The sequence below is a fragment of the Anoplopoma fimbria genome, chromosome 19, assembly GCF_027596085.1.
Source record: "Anoplopoma fimbria isolate UVic2021 breed Golden Eagle Sablefish chromosome 19, Afim_UVic_2022, whole genome shotgun sequence".
Classification (NCBI taxonomy): domain Eukaryota; kingdom Metazoa; phylum Chordata; class Actinopteri; order Perciformes; family Anoplopomatidae; genus Anoplopoma; species Anoplopoma fimbria.
Window position 1 is genome coordinate 1,587,356 of NC_072467.1, and position 20,840 is coordinate 1,608,195.

General features: G+C 45.0%; 1 protein-coding gene across 2 annotated transcripts in view; it reads right to left on the reverse strand.

Moving 5' to 3' along the window:
* roraa (RAR-related orphan receptor A, paralog a) overlaps positions 1-20,840 on the reverse strand; it is a 169,733-nt gene continuing 148,893 nt past the window's right edge. For both annotated transcript variants that reach the window (XM_054619640.1, XM_054619642.1), the window contains 9 exons: positions 8,942-9,027; positions 7,299-7,440; positions 4,826-5,221; positions 4,098-4,219; positions 3,860-3,992; positions 2,776-2,883; positions 1,692-1,802; positions 1,357-1,469; positions 1-943 (listed from right to left, as the gene is read on the reverse strand). In XM_054619640.1, the coding sequence (XP_054475615.1) occupies positions 779-943; positions 1,357-1,469; positions 1,692-1,802; positions 2,776-2,883; positions 3,860-3,992; positions 4,098-4,219; positions 4,826-5,221; positions 7,299-7,440; positions 8,942-9,027 (1,376 nt within the window). In that variant the 3' untranslated portion in view covers positions 1-778. The remainder of the gene's footprint in view (positions 944-1,356; positions 1,470-1,691; positions 1,803-2,775; positions 2,884-3,859; positions 3,993-4,097; positions 4,220-4,825; positions 5,222-7,298; positions 7,441-8,941; positions 9,028-20,840) is intronic.

A 20,840-nucleotide genomic window follows, 5' to 3' on the forward strand; every position in this document is an offset into this window, starting at 1 on the left:
ACATGATTTCACTATGCAACAATGGTGGATGGAGTCTTTGACAGCTAAAATCATTGCGTTTTCATTAGAATTACCAGAATTCTATGTTTCTTTTTTTTTTTTTAACGATTGTCCATTGAGAGGTGTCGATTGCATCACCATGCCGACGGACCCTCCCTCCAAGTCGCTGTGAGTTTTCATTACAAGAACGGCGTCCAAAAGATACGACTGAACACAAGAAAAAAAGGGCTGAACTTGACCAAAATCTGCGCATTTGTCAGCTGTTTATTTCAGTTTGGGGAGATGGGGATGTGAAATTACTAAAACAATACTGTGAAAAATAATACTGATGCAGATTTATCTTCAAATTGAAGACGTCTTGAGCTTTTTTTAAATTTAAAAAGTGACTTGGTAATTGTTTATGTGATGACCAGTCAGATGTACAGGTAAATCATAACAACGGCACTGCAAACAATACAGGTGAACATGAATGAAAGTAAGTGAATTGTGATAGAAATGCGCAAAAGAGGGTCAAGTTCAACCAGACAGAAATCATTTGTCCCTATCTCCTCTTCATGTCCCATGGGGTGTCGGGTCCCACAAGTCTTCCAAAGAGAACTAAATTCAATAAAGTAAACCTTGAGAATCAACTCCCTAAGCCCTCCCCTTCAATGTAAAAGAAGAAGTTGAACAGCGTGCCATCTGTCCGCTCTGGTTTTTGTGCAGGGCACCAATAAAGTGTCTCAGATTCCTCCTCCACATTCCCCTACGGTGGGCACACTGGCACCTGGCAGGGCTGCTACCCGTCAACGGGCATGGACTGCTCAAAGTCTGATCCGAACAGCTCCTTGTATAAGGGGGGGAAGTGGGCACGCACAATGTCTGGGTATATTGCTTTGAAAGCTGTAAGCTTCTCTGTATGCCTACTGCACAGCGCTCGCAGTGTCGACACTTTGCATATCAACTGTGGAGAGAGAGGAGACAGGCTGTTTAGATTCACAGAGAGGCAAGGACATGGAGCAGTGGTAGTGAAAAACATTCCTCCCTACAGTGTATTCCCTCTCACACAGGGGCAAACAGACTTGTAAAATATTGAGACAAGCGCTCAGGCAAGAGGAAAACTTGACACTTCATATTACGGAGCTGGTACAATTGATAAATTTCCACTTCTCCACTGGTAAAAAGGCATTTCATGTAACATTATGAATGCTTCCATGGAAATCTGTGTTAGCTTAATCGAATGCAGTAAAAGTGGTTGATGGCCTGTGGGTAAAGATCCTAAACAGTGGTAGATTGCACTGCTACAACGGTAGAGCATGCTTAGCCGATAGCGACTTTCTGGGATAATAGATGGGAGTGTACGGCATCGCACTGTACCTTTGTTAGTATACCATCCTCTCTGTGGTTCTTCTGAAGGACGTGCTGGAGGGCCAGTTGGATCTTCTGCTGGAGTTTCTCCACCTTCACCTTCTCCTGGAGCCAAGACCGATCTGGAAGGTAAATTATCACAAATGTTTGTCACTTTAAAAAAACAAAACACACTTGAAAGCTCCTTAACAGTCAACTTGGCTCATGGGAAAAGGAAATGGTGCAGAGCAACTAATATCTGATACTAATTGATAGAGGAAAAACAGGAGGGCAACAGCGCTCCTTGACGTGGTGAATGTGCGTCTACCCATTTTTTTCCCCTTTGCACTGTGAGTGACACCTACCAGCAGACATCAACACAAAGGCGGAGAACAGGGCGATCTCATCCTCAGACAGGTGCATAGAACACAAGTTTTTCCCAAACTCGAAGACGGAGCTGATCAAGTCGTCACAGCCTGCCACAGCAAAGGACACAGAGAGAGGGCTTAGGATGAGGAAGACCAAAGAACAACATTCACTCTTGATCTTTATTGGGAGAGAGGCACACGAGGAGGGGAGAGGAATGAAAAAGAGCGGCATGCTGACAGCACATGGGAGCGTCTTAAGCAGAACAGGCAATGCCTTTACTGAGTTTTGCCTCCCAGACGAGTCACTTTTGGCAGTTGGGGTGGTGTTATGCAAGCCAAAATGAGGTCACTATTGGAGCTTTTAGTTAAATCAATTATCGGGGATAGAGAGAGACAGGCGGATGCCACGGCGGCTCGGGAAGCCCATCACTCTGCCAACACGCTGCAGACCCCTCTGTTCAGAACACACAGGACACTGGGACTCTCCAAGCTGGGACCGATTTAACATGCTCACTCACATACACACACAAAACAGGGAGATTCACGGAATGGCAAACTTACACCAAGAACTAGAATTCAGCATTTTTACTGCCGCCACGGGACACATTAACATTTTTTTTACAGTCAAAAAGCATTGGAAATCCGAGGAAAATCCACGGTGGAGAGTCTTACTAATGTCACGGCAGTCAAACACGAACGCTATTTGGTTTCGCCTGAGATGTTTTATATCCGACTATCAATGATGGTTTTGATAGCGCTCTCCCTAAAGACATTCCGTCTGGCTTTATTTATTCCAGTTACAGGAGCCATATGCAGCAGAGCCTCACTAACATCTCTGTTCTACCATAAATAACCATTGCAGAGACAGCAATGCCAGGTGAGGCAGGGATGAGTGCTCAGTGTTTGCTTCCAGGCCTTCAGCATTGTGTAGAACAGAGCAGCAGACTCTAATTTTGGCTATTACACCAAGGGAAGGAGTAAGACACAGCAGCACACAAATACACACATGCAAACTCATTCAAACATGCACGCACGCACGCACACACACACACACACACACACAGACAGACACTCCACTTACCTAATGACTTGAACACATCGGGTCCGGCATACTTTCCATCAAAATAGACTGTGTTGTTTTGCGAGTCAAAGGCACGGCACATTCTGACAAACACAACTTCCAAAGAGCCTGTGGAGACAGACAGGAACAAGATGCTGAATCTGAGAGTTGTTTCTTTTTTTTTTTTACCCACAACAGTTACACATCAGTAAGGGATGCAAAACACATGATTGTGCTTTGTGCTATTCTTCTACAATGTGAGTAACACAACCACTTTGACATAAAGAAGTCTGCCGTCAGAGGGAGAGAAAAAACAACACCTCTGCCGATGATAATATCATAGACAGAAGGCTATTCTTCCATAATGACATGCCAGATAAAAAAATGAGCTTCATTCAGTAGTGACAGTGTTTATTCATTCAACCTTTATTTAGCAAGATAGGTGGGGAATTTATTCTATCCTGCAATTTTGTACCACTCAGTGGGAGTTGATAAGAGGATCAAGAAAATGTAACAGAAGCCATTATTGCCTCTAAGGGAGATGCTACTGTTTTAAATGTCATGTCTGACAAGGGATCTCAGTCTTCATTTCATTATTCATATTGGCTGTGCTAATGTAAATAATACTCAAGGAAAGACCCAGGAGAGGAGTTTGTTTGCTGCATGTGCGGTATGTTTGCATGCGTGTTTGAGCATCTGTATTTATGCGTAAATATAGGTGACAGTGTGCACAGAGCCATGGCTGCATTTAATATTCTGTAAGTATGTCTTCATGGGAGCAGTTTGAATAAGCAGACATCATCGGTGTCTGAGAAAGGAGAGGGGAATGGCAGCCGTCATGATAGGTATTATCTGAGCTCAGGAACACATTGCTTATCTAATGCTGTGTCCGTCCCTGCCATGTATGTAATGAAAGGTAGAAAATAAAGAGCGACAGAGGCAGAAAGAGGAAGCAGGCGGGGCGGGGTCTCGTCTCTGTGACACTGTCTGTGCGTGTGAAGAAGAAGGCTTTGTGCAGTCAGGTCAGCTACGTTCTTGTGACAATGCAAGAGGGTGGTGGTGGGTGAGTTTGACGGCAGCAGGCCATGTTGACAGGCTGTCATACCTGCTTTCAGCAGCACTATCTGATCATTCTGACACAGCTCCATGAAGCCGTCGATGCGCTTGGCGAACTCCACCACATACTGAATGGCCTCTGTTATTTTGATAGCACACAGCTGCCACATGACTTCCCGGGGCTAAGGACAGATAGGACAGAGAATGGGTTATCTGCTTTAAAACAATGGCTTTGATTAGTGTTACTGCTGGGGAGGCCATCATAGGCCCGGTTGTTGTGGTGGTACCTTGCTCTGGTAACTCTCGACCTCCTCCTGCAGGAAGGCCTGCCAGGTCATCTGCTGCAGCTCCTCCCTCAGGTACTGACATGTCTCCATGTGGGACTTGGAGATGTTCTGGGCCAGGTGCTCTGCAATACAAGAAGATCACAGTTGAGATCTGAATGTTACTCACAAGGATATGTGAGAGTGAATAACTCAGGGATGAAATACGCCACAGGAAAGATTTATTTACTGAGCTTTCAAAAAGGCGGAGAGGCAGATATGCGTGGGCTTTTTTGACTGGAAAAGGCTTGTTGACATTTTCTTTTACTGCCGGCAGGAAGCTCATAACTTAAGGTTGAGGCACAGCCAATCTAGTTATGACACAAATGCATGGCGAGGAGGAGGGGCGCCACGTTACTCACTGAAACAAAGGTCACATTTTCTCAGAGAGAAATATTGAGAATAAGAATTTAAATGGTTTTGAAAACACATCTGTTAAAAGGAGTTCCTGGGCACGAGGGAGCCTAAAAAAATGATTTCCCCAGACGCCTGCCCTGCTGGATCCTGATTGGCCCTAATTAATGGAAACTAATTACAAAAAAGAGGCTCTTTTAATGAGTGTTGGAGATGAGTCTCCAACCTCCTGCTATTTTAAGCAACCTTTGTGTCGTTTGCCCCACGGTTGAGTTGTTCTCCCCCCCCTCTTCCATTTTGCTGTCTCTCCACTCGTCTGCTTCTCTCCTGCTTCTTACCTAGTTCAGCCATAGACACGGTGGGGGAGGTTTCTCCGTTGGTGAAGGAGCAGTAAGGGAAGAAGCCAGAGCCAGGGGCAAAGTCGCAGATGGGCTCCGGCTTGATGCCGTTGATGTCCAGGCCTGACTGGTCAGGAGATGGCTGGATGTCCAGGTAGAAGCTGCTTACCGCCGAGTCGGGTTTGCTGCCGTCAGGGGTGTGACCATCCATGTAGCCGCTGAGGTCGTCATGGAGCTCTGTGAGGCCATTGGCTGAGAGGCCATAGCTAGGTGTGAGCGGCTCCGCCTCTCCAGGCTGTTGTTGGTGGTCACGCTGCTGCTGCTGCAGCCGGTGCTTCTGGACCTCAGCGTACAGGCTGTCTCGCTGCTTCTTCGACATGCGGCCAAACTTCACCGCTGTGATCAGCAGGACAAAACAGGTGTTACACTCTAGTGAAACATCGCAAACAATCAACCAGAAATATGTGATAATAACTAAAGTTTTTTTTCTCTTTCATTTCTCACTAACTTTACTTTACTGTCATTTTACTGAGTCATTTTGTTAATATTATTGTTGAGTCTTTACATATTTCGTTACAATAGGCAAAATAACCTAACCAGTGGGATGAATTACCCAAAAATTTACATTTTATTCAATAACCTTCTAGATACTGAAAGCCATGTCTAGAAAATGCCTGAAACTGTGGAATTGCTTTGAGAACTAATCGTATAATCTCACACTATTGGCTAAATTGTGACTCCTAAAACAAAAACATTATTCTTGCTGTCTTTAACAAAATTACTTGTTTGGACTAGAGAAAAGGATTGAATCTGGGATTTTTGGGGCACATTAATTCCTTACTTTCTATTAAATGTGTACCACATTCAGAGAGGATCTGACCAAAAGACTCTTTTAGTAGAAAATATTGATGACCCAAAAAACTAATCTCCATATTTCAGGTGGGATCAGTAATGACAGAGATTATTACAAAAATGAACATCTTCATAAGTGCAGAAGCAGAAGTGGGAAGTGAGGAAGTGACTAACAGCTTACCAGCCACTCAAACGTGAGACAGGCTAAGATGCTGCCTCCTGTTTCAAGGTTCCCAGACTAAACACTGGTGCCGAGAATGTGACTCCTTGGCCAGAGTTCTGGGGGCCTGGCAGTATGTCAGCCGGTCACAGTGTGTGTACATGTGTGTATATACGTGTGTGTGTGTGTGTGTGTGTGTGTGTGTGTGTGTGTGTGTGTGTGCGCGCGTGTCTACGCACAGTGGAAAGCGAGTGGAGCGGCGAGGAGGAGAGTGCGGGCAGATGGGCTCTGGTGTGTTGAGTGAAAGCAAGAGTCACCTTCGTCTGTCCTGAGTGTGCGTATATGTGCAAGTGTCTGGCTATGCAAAGGCACTCATAAGTGCTAATGTACTTCTGTGTTCATTCATATTCATGAATATGTATGCGTGTGTAACTGAATTTAAGTAAAGTAGTGTGCATAAAGATATGACAGCCTCTGTGCATGTCTGTTCAGGTTTTCTCTTGTCATTGTGAATTCCTGTGTGTGTTTTAAAAAAAAAAGAACTATCATAGATCTGCTTTGTTTCGACATAATCTCCTCAGCTCATCCCAGTCTGGACCGGCCCAGTCTGGACCAGCCTGGCGCAGCAGGAGCCCTCCAGCACACATCCCCACCTGTGTGCTCCCATTACAGCATCTCAGCTGCAGCAGCACTAATGAAAACCTTTAACAACCTCCTATTTCATCAAACCTAGTTTCTATCACAGCTACAAATTAGTCCCACAGACAAAGCACTCACCTGCTACTGCCAGACAATGAACACAGACCGACATCTTAGCATGTGTTCATGTCACCATTTTTCTTGGGTTGTGTCTGTTGTGTCTCTTTGAGAGTAATGGCGTTCATTATCTGTGTGTGTGTGTGTTTTCTTTGTCTCTAAACCAATATATCAGTATTTGGTACCATATCAATATAGGGCAAAATAACAATAATGATAGAAACCTACAGCTGTTAATGGCTACGTAAAAGCAGCTATGAGTTGCAAAAGACTTATGGTGTTGTTTTTCTACCTTGCAGCAGGAACATTTTTGGGTCCCCACATATCAAAAAGTTCCATTTCGTGCTGCAAGAAGATAGTGACTAGAAGTTTACCATAAAAAATGTCCTCTTCCTTTTTTTTGTAATTGATTTTCTGATCCAGTCCTCACTCATTCTTTAAATTCAAAATAAACAGATACATTCCGGGCTTGTTTTTTTTTGTAATACATAATTAGCCCCTAAATAAACACTACCAATAAGTTCATAAAATGACATTGATATTTTGTTCCCCAAGGAAATTTCTTCCTTCATAGGGAGGAGTCCACAACATCCTCCCTGATCCTCTGCTTCAAACACACAGGTGCTTGAACCTGGGCTCTTCACCTCCCCTGATTCACCAAGCCCCCCCTGCTGTATCTGCCCACCTCTTCCATCAAGCACTTACCATCTCGTGACATGCCCACTGCCAGGCACTTCTGCAGCCGGCAGTGCTGGCAGCGGTTGCGGCTGGTGCGGTCGATCAGGCAGTTCTTCTGACGGGGGCAGGAGTAGGCTGCATTGCTCTGCTGACTCCTCCTGAAGAAGCCCTGAATGGAAAACGGGACATGGAGACACTTTGGGTTACTGGATGAACCACCGTGGGAGGAAAACATTTCTGGGACTGAAGGATCAATTCATGTCTTGAAAAATTCATTACTGATTGATAGTGATTTTCTGTATTCCTGGTGGTGATACTTTTATTTTACTTCTGCCAAACAGATTAGATAATACTACTATTGTTGGCTGTTACGCCGTGAAATCTGGCATTCAAAGAGTGCTTTATTTCACCGGCGTGTAAAGCATGAGGGTGGTGTGTTTGGGTAGGAATGATAACAGTGGTTGGTATTTTTCTTCACTGGGGTTATTAGTGTTGATTAACGCAGCACTGGCATGCACAGTGCTAAAGGATTGCGAATGCACACCGACTGGATTCCTCATACTTTGACTTAATGAATTGATTCCAGCGCATCATTAACATGCCCCACTCTACCGCTCCATACACATATGTCTTAATTAGCTGCTCATTGGCTGTTTAATTACAAGAAAACAGCTGACAGCTGCCAAGTTGCTTTATAATGGAAGCCATTATGGAAACAGGCTATAACTGCCAGTGACAAGCAGCACTCTTTAATAATACTATGATTTATGGTCCAAACTTTTGTACTTGCACATATCATTAAAGGCCTCTCTGCCTTGGACTAATTAGCAATCATTAAAGATAGATTTCAGCAGTTTATTCTTTAGTGTTTTGTTCCTTCCAGCTCCTGTGTGAGGGAGAGTAGCACTGGGAACAACAGGAACCTCTCTCTCTCTCTCTCTCTCTCTATCTCTACACACACACACACACACACACACACACACACACACACACACACACACACACACACACACACGCGCGCAGGAGCAAACAGCAAAGGTGCAGGCTGGCTGAGGAATGCTAATGATGTGCCTGGTGACAAGCACTGGGACAAGAATACACTCTAAGCACAAAATTCCCCTCACTGTGAATGGCTGGTGCATTTGAAACAGTACAAAAGGCGGCTTCAATGGAAGCAACACTGTAGCAAACAGCCAACAATCTGCTATAATTCAAAGCACTCTCCTTTTGATCATTTTATTTCAAGAAGAGCATGCTGCAGCAGAAGCATAAAAAAAAAACTGTAAAAAAAACGTGAAAAGACATGTCCCTGGGAGGAAAAGGCAGAGTAAGGCAGAGGGATGACTTTGTCCTACTAATTGTGCTTTTCTGTGATGTCCTCTGTGGTGCTTGACCACTTTAATGATCATGGTTTGTGTGTTTACACTTCGCAGTCCCTCTCCAAATGATTGTAAAACTTCAGCAACATTTTCAGACGTTTTTCCTAGCAAGCGAATTTCCCCGTCTTCCCCTTCTCAGTTCTCCTGTCCACACACACCCACACACACCACACACACACACACACACACACACACACCACACACACACACACACACACACACACACACACACACACACACACACACAAATACTTCCCATGACACAAACAGCTCCAGTCTCTTGATGCTTACCTTACAGCCTTCACATGTTATCACGCCGTAATGGATGCCTGATGATTTGTCTCCACAGATCTTGCAGGGAATTATTTCGATTTGAGCTGCAGAGAAGAAAAGAAAATGAAAGAAATAAAATAAAAATAAAAAATCAACATTTTGCTGTCACCCTCGCCATGGATCCATGTTGGTACATGAAAGAGCACTGTGCTTCTAAAAACATCTCATCCGGTGGCTTTTGAATCCTCACTTCCACAGAGCATTAGCTGAATATTTACAGAGTTGGATGTGTGTGTGTGTGTGTGTGTGTGTGTGTGTGTGTGTGTGTGTGTGTGTGTGTGTGTGTGTGTGTGTGTGTGTGTGTGTGTGAGAGAGAGAGAGAAAGGAAGGAGGACATTTTAAGTCCTCACAAGCAGCCAATGTAAACAAAATGTCAAATAACAACTTATATAAGGAAAAACTCAGCTACCCACAAACCCAAATGCAGCACAGCCGTATTAATACTAGCCTGGAGTGGTGACAAAGTCTCATTTAGCCACACGAGGAGACGTATTCGCTGTTGGAAAACTTGACTTCATGAAGCCTCTTAAACTTCAAAAACCATAAGAACCTCAGGAGTAGATCCACTGCGGCCACAAAGACTCATAACATGCCCACTGTGCTGGACGGAGCGGTGGCAGTGACTGTGTACGTCTCACTACGCTACGAGGAAAAAGTGTTCAGTGGCCGTGGTGTTGTACTGTTGACAGGCCTGTGATTCACCCGCCACAGAGGACAAAAGCACAGAGAGGACAGGCCTCATCCATTGTTGGCCTTCTCTTCAGGAGCAGACCACAGGGCAACGCAACAGAACACACAGACATCAGAGACACAGAACTCCCAGCTCGTCCCGCTGCTCTCAGCTTTATCATTGCAGCCACTGATGCTACATCCACTCCCCCCCCTCTGCCCCCCCTCTCTTTTTCCCTCCAGAGATCTCTATCTCACAGCCCTCCTCCACATCTCCAACATCTCAGTCCCACCATCCCAACAGTGCACTGCAGCGCCAGACGAACTCCTCTATCTGATCTAAATCGAGGAAAGATCACCGCAGGATATTTTCTCACGATGTAATGGTTTTCTCCAACCAGCCATGTGGCCGACCAATCAGAGCACGTTGAGCTATTGCAACACCAGTCTATACCAATTAGGGGGAGGTATATTATATATAAAATTACAATAATTTAAAAAAAAAAGTGGCGGTAAATTCACTATGTCAAAGTGTTACATCAGCCTCTCCCCTCTAGCCAGGCCTAACTGTCTCCTCACAAGACTAGAAGCTTCAAATATCCCTCGCACACCTTAACAACCAACCTCTTTAAACTAGTTTGATCACATTAAAAGTACTTCAGCTGAAGTTCAATCCAAAGATCCCTGCCCATTTTAATCATCTGCCTAGGAGCTTGTAATGTGTCATGTGGATAATGTCCTTGTCCCTGAGGCATGCCCGGGAGAGGCCCTTAACACAGAGCCTCTAATCCACTAACCCCGGAGCCACACTCTATTCATTCAGGAATCTGTGTCTGTTCTCCTCGCGCTGCTGGAGTCAACAAGACCGGCCATGTTTACATGGAATTAGCCTACATTTTAGTAAAATGAACAAAAGGGAGTGGTGGAACACGCACAATTAATTCTCCTCTAGACAACACCTCCTGCGATTTGTGATTTTCACATACAATAGAGGGCACTGCACCTCGTCGGCCCGGATTAGAGTGAAATCCAGGCAGGAGGCGGGCTTCGACAACCTAACTGAGAGGGTTAATTTATAATTAATCTTTTCCTTACTCTGCACAGTTGCTTGTTATTTCGGTTAGGTCTATCTCTGTATGAGTGCACTCTATTGTTTGTTTTTGTGTTCTCCCTGCATGAGCATTAGCAGTGCAGTGTGTTTCGACTCCTTTAGCGTTTTCAGCCTCATTACTTACATAATTTGTTCTGACATGCACTCACAACAACTGAAGCGTGCCGTAATTATGACTAGTGGTGGTTGCAGTGAGCTAAAGGTTGTAGTGAAAGGCCCCAGCCATTGGGTGGCAGTGCAGGGCTGTGGCTATGGTTGTCTTGCCAAGTTAAGCCAAGCTTCTTCCACCCACCCTATCCAGCCCACAGGCTTTTGGCTCTGAGCTCCAGCCTCTGATAGCTCCAGGCTTAGGCTGCTGCTAGCTTCCCCCACCCCCACAGCCTAGCTGTGAGATGCCTTCATCTCTCCCGAAGAAGCGGAGCTGGCTAGGCGCTCGCTCAGGCCTGACAGAGGCTGTGCCACATCAGGTGAAAGCAGTGGGAGTCGAGACACGAGGGTGCCAGGCCAGGCAGGGCATGCACATGCACGAGCATCCCTTAACAAAGCCCTATCTGCAGCAGGAAGACCCTGAGTGCACACAGCCTCACCAGCTAACACCCTCCCACTCCACTGCTGCACAAGCCCCTGAATGCTCAGTGCACTCAACAGTAAAAAGGGTTTGTCTCTGGACCGGCTGAGGCAGGCGCCGTCGTTTCTTGTATGAGAGAAGACCAGACTCAGTCCGAACATAAAGTAATTTCCACACTAGGATAAGCTGCTTTCAAAAAGATGTGGAGAGAGGGGTCAAGGAGAATAAATACCCAGCATTGACACAATGGAGATCAAATACACCATGAAGTCACCTACATCATCAGCCCAAGTCAATATTTGTATATCTGTGACTGTGCAAGTTGTCCTCTTGTGTGACTGGTCATCGGGGCCCCTAAGCTACACTTTAGACACTGAGGATGATTAAAACTGAATTCACACAGGAGAATCAGTCAAACAAAAAAGGCATGCGCTCATAAGCACTCCCAATCTGGCAGTCAATATCTATTGACATGAGCTGCGGTGTTAACTGCCTCTTGGTGTGAAACAGGCAGCTGCTGGCTCGGTTGAGCTTGACCAGCGCAGTGCCACTGATCCCATTCACTGCCTGCCTGCCTGCCTGCCTGCCTGCCTGCTCGTTTCCCTGCCTGCCCGCTACCCTGCCAGCCAGCCAGCACTGCCTGCACTGTTTACGACATCAAAGCCAGGCACAGTTAGACGGGTAGCCATGCTAAAGCCCATCCCAGCAGCCCGACGCTTCTCACAGCACTGCGAGATGGCCTCTGCATGCAGGCCACTTCAAAGAGACCTGCTGAGACGCCAAGATTATGTGTGAATCACACTGCAGCACAGTCACACCACGCGCATAATCATAAGGACCGGACGGCGGCTCGAGACTGATTTCCTGTATGCAGCAGTGCAGCCTTGGCGTGGGTGTCTTGGACAATGGGCATGGCAGAGAGAGGAGACAGTCAAGCCCAATGCTAAAGCTTGCTCTTTGTCTGTCTGTGGTTGAGCAGTTCAAGGACACTGATTCACCACACTAGCAGGCCCTTTGAGGGGGATGACGTGTCAGTCAGAGCACATGCACAATAGGGCAGCCAGGCCTCTGCATGCTCACCCAGTGCCCTTCACTGTCTTCTCCACAGCCCTGAGATCAACCCCCTGCTAAAACTACACTCCATTATCAAAGACCTGGAAACTGACAGTCAAATGTGAACACCCAGAACAATTTACCAAATGCACACTAACAGCCCTGTCATGGTTTATATTGTTATAAGCATCAGATAGACAGACACTGTCAGACAGAACACTTCTTCCCTATGCACGGTAAATGTGGCATTGATTCATTCAAAGATATAAAGAGTCATTCACAAGACGTAATGAAACTGTGATGCTGAGAAATAAATTGAAAAAGTGGTGAAATATTTTGAAATGCTGCTACTCTGGTAGTTACTGTGCACTGCAAATTCTTGATGAAAAACAACAATAAGTATGCACTAAAGAGGACCGGCTAAGTACCTGCTACAGTATGGTGCACTATATTATCACATTTAAACATCCACACAAATATGCAATATTTTATTTAGTTTACACTATTTATCCTTAAATTAGTTTTCCATTATTATCAGAATTATAATCTTCAAATTTAAGAAATTACAGCATGCTGACATAATAAATAAATAAAAACTGAATATCCTACAGGCTTGTGCAAACATGGAAAATCACCAGTCAAAATCTGCTGTCTGTTTCCACTGAACCCTTGGACTACTGACATAACGTTGAAGGATTAAGATTATCCCTTACATTACAGACCCATGCCCAGGCCTCCGTCATAATGCTGAGAGCTTAACCCATTACTCGATTGGACCATTAAATCATTTTCTCATGGCCTGATGATTCATGATAGATGTGCACAATAAATAAGGTCTGAGATCGGGGTGTCTATGATCTGTTGTGTCTATGCAGGGCCGTTATTTTTGTCATTGGCTCATTTACACATCATTCTGAAATGTGAAGCAGTTAGAGAAAAAAACACATTTGCTTTTTCTGCGGGTGGTGGTCTGTGTGTGTGTGTGTGTGTGTGTGTGTGTGTGCGAGTGTGTGTATTTGTGTGCGTCGGCCGTGTTGTGTTGACAGCTGTCAATGACAGAGTGACGCAAGCCAGCGGGCTCATGTCAGAGATTATGTAAGGAGTTGGACAGGGCACAGCATTATGAGCAGATTAACAATTCTTCCCCTATCAGACAAACTGCCTCCATTTAGAATATTTTTGCAACAAAACCAGACACATGCCTTCTATCAAGACTGTTATACAAAACTGTACACATGGTCAACATACAAACACCAGAGGCACTGAACTGGCTGGCAAAATGTGCACCAAGCAATGTTCCTCCATCATAATGCGTGGCTATTCATTTTTGAACTTTCCATTTGGCGGTGGAGATCAGCTGTCGGTTGATAAAGAGTCTTCTTTAAACAGAAACCAACGACAGTCAGATCTAGCTGTGGAGAGACGACAAGCCTAACAAGAGCTGGAATCAGAATTCTGCCTCTTTTCATCTGCCGGGGCTCTGCTGTCATGTGAAGTCGCACAACACAATACTTTTTTATTCCCATTTAAGCAGCAGAAGAAAGGTTATTTGAATGTCAGCGGCAAAGGACAGCTCTGGCACGGAACACATGCTGAATAGTATAAATGTGTTATTTGTTTAGGGATCGGAAGCTGTTGGCATTTTACCATAGAGCTGTTCTAATGGCATTTGCAGGTTTGTAGCACAAAGAAAACACATGGTGCTTGTACATAAATTCACCTGCAGACCAGAACTCTGTATCATCACTTTCAACAGCTTCCATTCAACCTATAAACACGCTGGAGTCATCAAAAAAATATTCTGACCAGAGGGATTAGAGCAAGGAATGACATAATTGACACATTTTGATGTCTCTATGCTGCATCCTGCTAATTCCTCCCCAATCATTTAGCTGCCTAAGCTGTGATCCCGCTTCACTAGAGACCAGCTATATTTGAAGAGATATTTCCGTTTCAAAAGATGGGCTCTTTAAGTCTTTCCCTATTATTCCTTCATAGCAGCGCAGTGACTTTGCTAAAGCTCAGGTCTGGACCATCGCCCTTGGCTGCTTTTTGGATGAACTCAAGCATACATCTCTGTGTTTGTTTGTGTGTGAGGCCTATTAATATTTCAACACTGCCCAACTTCAGATGCCTGTACAACACAGCAGTGCGTCTCTCTTCATGTCTCTCCCTGTATTTACTTGACTGTTTTATTGAAGTGCATTCTGACACCCTCTATGAGGGGGAGCAGGAGAAGGGAAGATGTATTCCCAAACCGCAGCACAAGACATCTCTCTCCACCGGCGTAACAGCAATTTGGGCACTAATTTATGTGCTGTTGTGGCAAAGATTGACGAGCTTCTTGACTGGGAGTCTGCGCGCCTGCACTCTAGGGGAAACAACAAAAAGCCTGGGTTTACCGAGCAGACGAGCACCATGAAGGGTAGCATGTTTGCGGCGTTCCTCTCCCCTCCCTTGTCTGCCCCACCTGAGCTCAAATCTCTCTCCCCATCGCTCCTTACCTCCCTCCATCTATCTTCCCCCACCTATTCCTGTGACTGCGGTGACAAGCAAAGTTGTGCTGGGGACTGGAGGGCACGCCCCCTGTGTGTGAGCGAGCGTGTGCACGCGGGCGTACATGTGTGCCAGGAGGGAGAAAGACTCGCACTGTTTACTCTGATGGCAGTATACAATCTGTAGACAGCACTCACTTATGCATTCTACCAGCCCCCAGTTAGTCATGGAGAGTCATGAGAGCAGAAGAAAATAAACTGTGATGTTTACATGCTTTGTCTAACTATTTAGATCATTTGGTTTGGGCCCTTCATAAAGTTAAATGTGATACATCCTCTATTATAGTGGCACACATTTTGAAAGGAAATGGAAGTTTTACAAGTCTGAGTCAGAGTTGCTTGTGTGTTGTTTGCTTTACTCATGCATTGTGCAGCAAGGCATTGGGATGCGCCAAAACTCAAAATCACTGAGGCTGAAATCACACAGGACCAACTGATTGACTGGTGCAGGAGCTGCTGTCTGAATTCTAAGATTTAGCGGAGGATCATGTGACGCTTCTGAACCTTTAGTCTGACCACTTGAACTGAGCAGGCAATGGTTAAAGCCTCGACTGTGGTATGCTGCCTTAGTTAAGCACCTCTCAGCTCCTCATCTCCCTGCAGGGACAGCAGCCTAGTAGGCTCCTTTAGAAAAACACAGGGATATATAAATAATGAATCCACCAAAACATCCACTGCAATTACACGGAGAAACCTTTACATAACAACAAAGGGCCTTGTTCAATTGCACCAGGGAATTTGCTACTGCCACACTGTACAACTTCCTTCCTCCTATAATTGCTGTATTAGTATGCATTTCTGTAAGACAACTCGGATTCTGCTGTGGGTTTTTGAATAGGATTTTTCCACTGTTTCACACAAAGAAATCAAAACTTACATCCATACAACTTCCTGCATTGTCTTTTTGCCAGAGGGGTGACTGAGTATAGGAGCATTTTGTTTTTCGTGTGCATTTTAGACACTTGCGAAGTCTATCTGTGGGTGCTTCAGTTATGGTAGATATTAGTGGAGGGAGTGGTGGGGGTGTGATTTGGGCGGGGGGGGGAGAAGGGAGGCTGGAGGTCCCATCTCATGCTGCTGCTCAGGGTCAGTGGGTCAGAGGCACGCAGCCAGAACACACATGGAGAGCAGGCTGAATAGTTCAGCTGACAGTAATTGTCCCTCTGTGGTCTCCTTAGGAAAACATGTTTCCAGACAATGCAGACCGGCTGCACGGGCCAGATAGTAATCATGATCTTGATTTGCTCCATCGAAGAGGGAAGCTCAGCATAAGCCTGCAGTTATGGCGCGAGTCAGTATTTCCATTGGAGCTGACATCAGCTGAAGCCAGCCCCGCGCAGGCACGCAGCACATGTGCTAATAGATCAAGAGATGAGCTTTATTCCAAAACATTTGAAATCAATTTGAGGAGAGTAAAAACAAAATAAACAATTTCATCATGTAATGGCTCTACAAAAAAAGAAAATAAGGAGTTCCACAGTGTAAAGTACATTTCAATGAAAAATTATCCTTTAAAAATTGTGATACTTAAATTTTCCTATATTACACGAATTTGCATTTAAAGGTAAACTATACTGCATGTAACATTAAAACAATCCAGATGCCTTAAGCTGCTTCTTTAGTTAGCTCCTGCTTCACATTTTCGTCGCCTGCAGCCTGTAAATGTTTTATATATCAGTCTCCCTGAATTGTTCCTCATTTAATGGACATCAGATTGTGAAAGGAAACTTGGAAGCTTTTAAATCCTATGCATGTATTTTATTATTGTAATCTCAAAATTAAAAGTCAGTCTTCAAAACACGAGCGGGTCTGTATCCCTTTAATGGAGTCAGGAACGGTACTGTCTACGAGTTTTATGAACGCTGCACACAGGACCGCGGCTACCCGACAGTTTTTACGGCTGAGCTGATGAGCACTTTTTACAGCACCTCTGACATTCTGCTTGAAGGTCTTCGGGTTTTTTTATCAGCTGAAAAAGAGCAGGCAAGGACAGGGAAGATGAATGACATCAATGCCCAGCCGATACTACCAGGGACGTGTGATTGAGACAAATGAGCCTTGTTACATTAGCTCGTGATACTGAATCCTGCTGCTCAAAGATCCAGAGCTAGATAGAGCTGAAACTAGAAGCACCCAACCTTTCTACAGATCACCGGTGTCATGGGGCCTCAGAAGAAGAGCTCTCTCACAGAGCCTGCTTCACTGGGGCTCCTCTGTTTTTACCTGGACCACTTTTCTTTTGTCCTCATGCGAGCCCATTTTTATGTGCAAGTCACACACACACACACACACACACACACACACACACACACACACACACACACACACACACACACACACACACACACACACACACACACACACACACACACACACACACACACACACACACAAACTCAGCGCTTCTATTTGGCCTTCAAAGATTTTCTAGGCCCTTTCTTCCAGGTGCAGAGAGAAAATTAAAGTGAGACAGAGCAATTATCTAATCCATACACAGCGCCCTTGGCTAATAATAAGTGACTGTGAATACTTCCATCATGCATCATTTATCCTCAATGCTAGTAAATGATTAATCTGAAATGTTATGATTGCAAACCATGTAAAATATTTACTTCTAATGAAATTTGCAAGACACTTAAAAAAAATCAATTTGTTTATTTCATTTTGCTCCTGGCAGTATCAGTAGACTGAGGCATTGAATGTCAATGGCTTGCTTAAGTTTCTTGTCGCTTGTGTTTTGTCACTTTATTAGTAACCGTGTACATACGTGGCCATCAAGTGATATTAAATGGGCTTGCAGCTAATTACATATTCATATAATATATAGTTACAGTATATCTTAGCATGGCTTCTAGTTCGGCGATTATAACATTTTTAAGTACGTTGAAGGATTAGCTGCTCCTTGCTGCTCCTTCTCCTTTGGGTTAAAATTACCTTTTAAATTGTCACCGAGCTTAAAACAAGGCCAAGTATGCTTCTGTCTAAAACGCTGCCTGTTTTCACAAATTTACATTGATTACAAAAACAACCACAAGAAGCTCTGCTCTCACTGTGGAGGAGTTGCTGAGCGACTCCAGTGTCGTCCTCCGTCTCCTCTAGTTGTAGGAGACCGTATGAAAGGCATTCCTAGACGACAGGGGTGCACGAGGAGTGTCTACTGCCACACAGAGTTCACAGACTGCTTACAGCGCGTGAGGCACATTCCCTCTGCACTGCTGTTTTCATAGTCCTACAAACACTGGCCTGGTTTTGTTTAACATGGCAGGATTAAGCAGCCATGCGCAAAGCATGCTTCCCATCCTCGCACGCTTTTGCTTACAGTGGAAAGCCCAAGCGCTCGCTGCTACCTTTTGGTGCACCGATCTTCCCTGAGTGCCGGTGAATGCGCCATGGTGCTCTAACCCCAGGCACATAAACAAGTGCCAAGATTAATGATTGTGTAAACACATCCCAAAAGCCCTGGGATGACAATCGGCTCTTCAGCCCTTTCTGATGCCATAGCGAAGGCTCTCGGAGTCAGCTGACAGCCAGCGTATCCCTCTCTCCTTCACTGCTGCCTCACAACGGCCAGGAATTGTCTGTGCTTTGTTGCTTCATTAACAACAGGAAGCTGTCAATATTTTCCACATGAGAGTGGGTATTTGCAGCGCTGCAGTAAGAGGGAACTTCTAAGCCAGAGCGGGACATAAGGGTCCTCCACAGTTCTTCAGCTCCTCACTTCTTCCTGCTAACCAAGGTCGCTGCACAGCGTGTCTGGCCCTCAGCGCCTGTCATAACGCACAAGTCCGTCTGAGGCCGTAATGAAGACAGCATGGTTGGAAGAAAGAGAAGATCTCAGTGCAGTTCTGATTAAGTTGTCAACCCGTTCCTCATTATGTGATCTAAAACAATACTATCTTTGACTTGTTGTGAAAAAGACAGTCAAGTAGACCTTCTAGGAGGACATTAGAAGTGTATAGCAATAAATCACAACCACAACAGACCGAACAAGACCATTAAAATGACATTAGGAGCACGGACTGTCCTCTCATCCCTGTCATCCCTGGTCTGCGTCTATAAGGTGGGCTGCTTTTGTGGGGGGGGGGGGGAGTAGTGGAGACAGGGAGCGATAGAAAGGGAGAAAGAAAAGAGAGAGAGAGTGCAGTGAAGTCCACTGGTCCAGGGCAGGGGAGCGTGGGACGTTCAGATGAAGTGGGAGGCCCCTCTCCAGGAGGTTGCTCCTCAGCATGAAGGCAGAGGCAGCACCCCGCCTAATGAGGGGTGAAGTGGAGCCCCCTGTGGGACCCCCTCAGGCACATTCATTAGGAGATGAAAAAGCGTTTCCTGCGGCAGAGCAAGTGCCTGCCTTGGCTCGGACATGTTTAATTTAGGGCCACATGAAAACACAAGGCCACACCGGCCAGGTCTGCTATCGTGGGTCACGGGACTCAACAACACACAGAGCCAGGGAGCCAGAGCTCGACTAAATGACTGTGTGCAGAATTGAATCATGTTTTTTTCTTTTTTCTAGGAACGGTTTAGGGTCTGAATGTTGTAAGATTAAAAGGGTGTTTCAACCCTTTTAATCTTACAGCATTCAGATTATTGAAAGGTCAAGTGCACTGACACTTCCAACTATGAGTAAAAAGACTGTTGTAGACAGGCTATTATGGGGAAATATGTGCAGCTTATCACAAGTTTTATTCCCTTCAATGCATTGCATTTTGTTGCATCTTTTCGGCTCCAGGCAAAAATAATAGATTCATTTAGCCAGTGGTGGTTTGTGGAAGGGAACCAAGGATTATGGTAATGCAGCACTGAACGCTGCAAGCAAGATACAGTAAAGAAGAAGTTGCTGCAGTAAGAGACACAGGAAGAATATCCGAGAGGTTAATTCATATGATTGCACAAATCAGCATTCACAAATGTATCTTGAAATTCTCATATGGCACAAGGTATGCTGTTTGCAAAGACAACAGAAGAGACAGTGCTTCCTTCCTTTCACTGGATGAAGGAGGACATTACAGGGTATCAATCTATGGTGAGTCAAAAACACGTCCGCTTATCACAGCCGCTTATCCTTGTTCCTGATGAATCCTCACATTTATTAAGGCTGTCTTCTTGCCTTGTTAGATATGTATAACCAATCTCCTGTAATTAGCAACTGCTAACCTTTGGGGTGCTAATCCTCCATGAATTGTGGATTTGTACATCAAAGCCCACACTCTCCCATATAGTTGGTGCTTGAAATTACACTCGATTTGAAACCTGCAATTATTTGTATAGCATGGATGCAAACAGTCTCCTCTTTTATGTCTCAGAGAATCCCGTGGGTTTGCGGTAAAGAATCCTTAATCCACTCCAGTGGAATCCAAATATAGAGTTAACACGCTGCCTAAAATGTAGATGCACAGCCAAGAGACTCCTGTGCACGTAAAGTGGAGGAAGCTTCTCTCTCTCTCTCTTATTTAGATTAGATTTCTTCAGTGGCTTAGATGCATCACATAAGAAGCAAAGGGGATTGCCCAGGGGTATAACACAGCCATACTTCAATAACGGAGCATGGCTACGCTTGTAGTTGTGATCTTGTCCTTTTCACGAGCAATAATCTAAAGTTGATTAAATAATCAATGGTCCTGCCCCTTTGTTTAATGTAATCACATGTCAGGGGCTCCGTCGACAGGGTGAATGCCCAGCTGTTTAGAGTCAGCTGCAATTTGTACTCGCTCCCATTCAAGGCCAGACTAAATCCATTGTACAAGGAGGGAGAGATTATAGAGAGGGAAAACAACTGAGATAGCTTCCCACACACACGCGTATGCACGCACGCACACATATACACACACACACACACACACACACACACACACACACACACACACACACACACACACACACACACACACACACACACACACACAC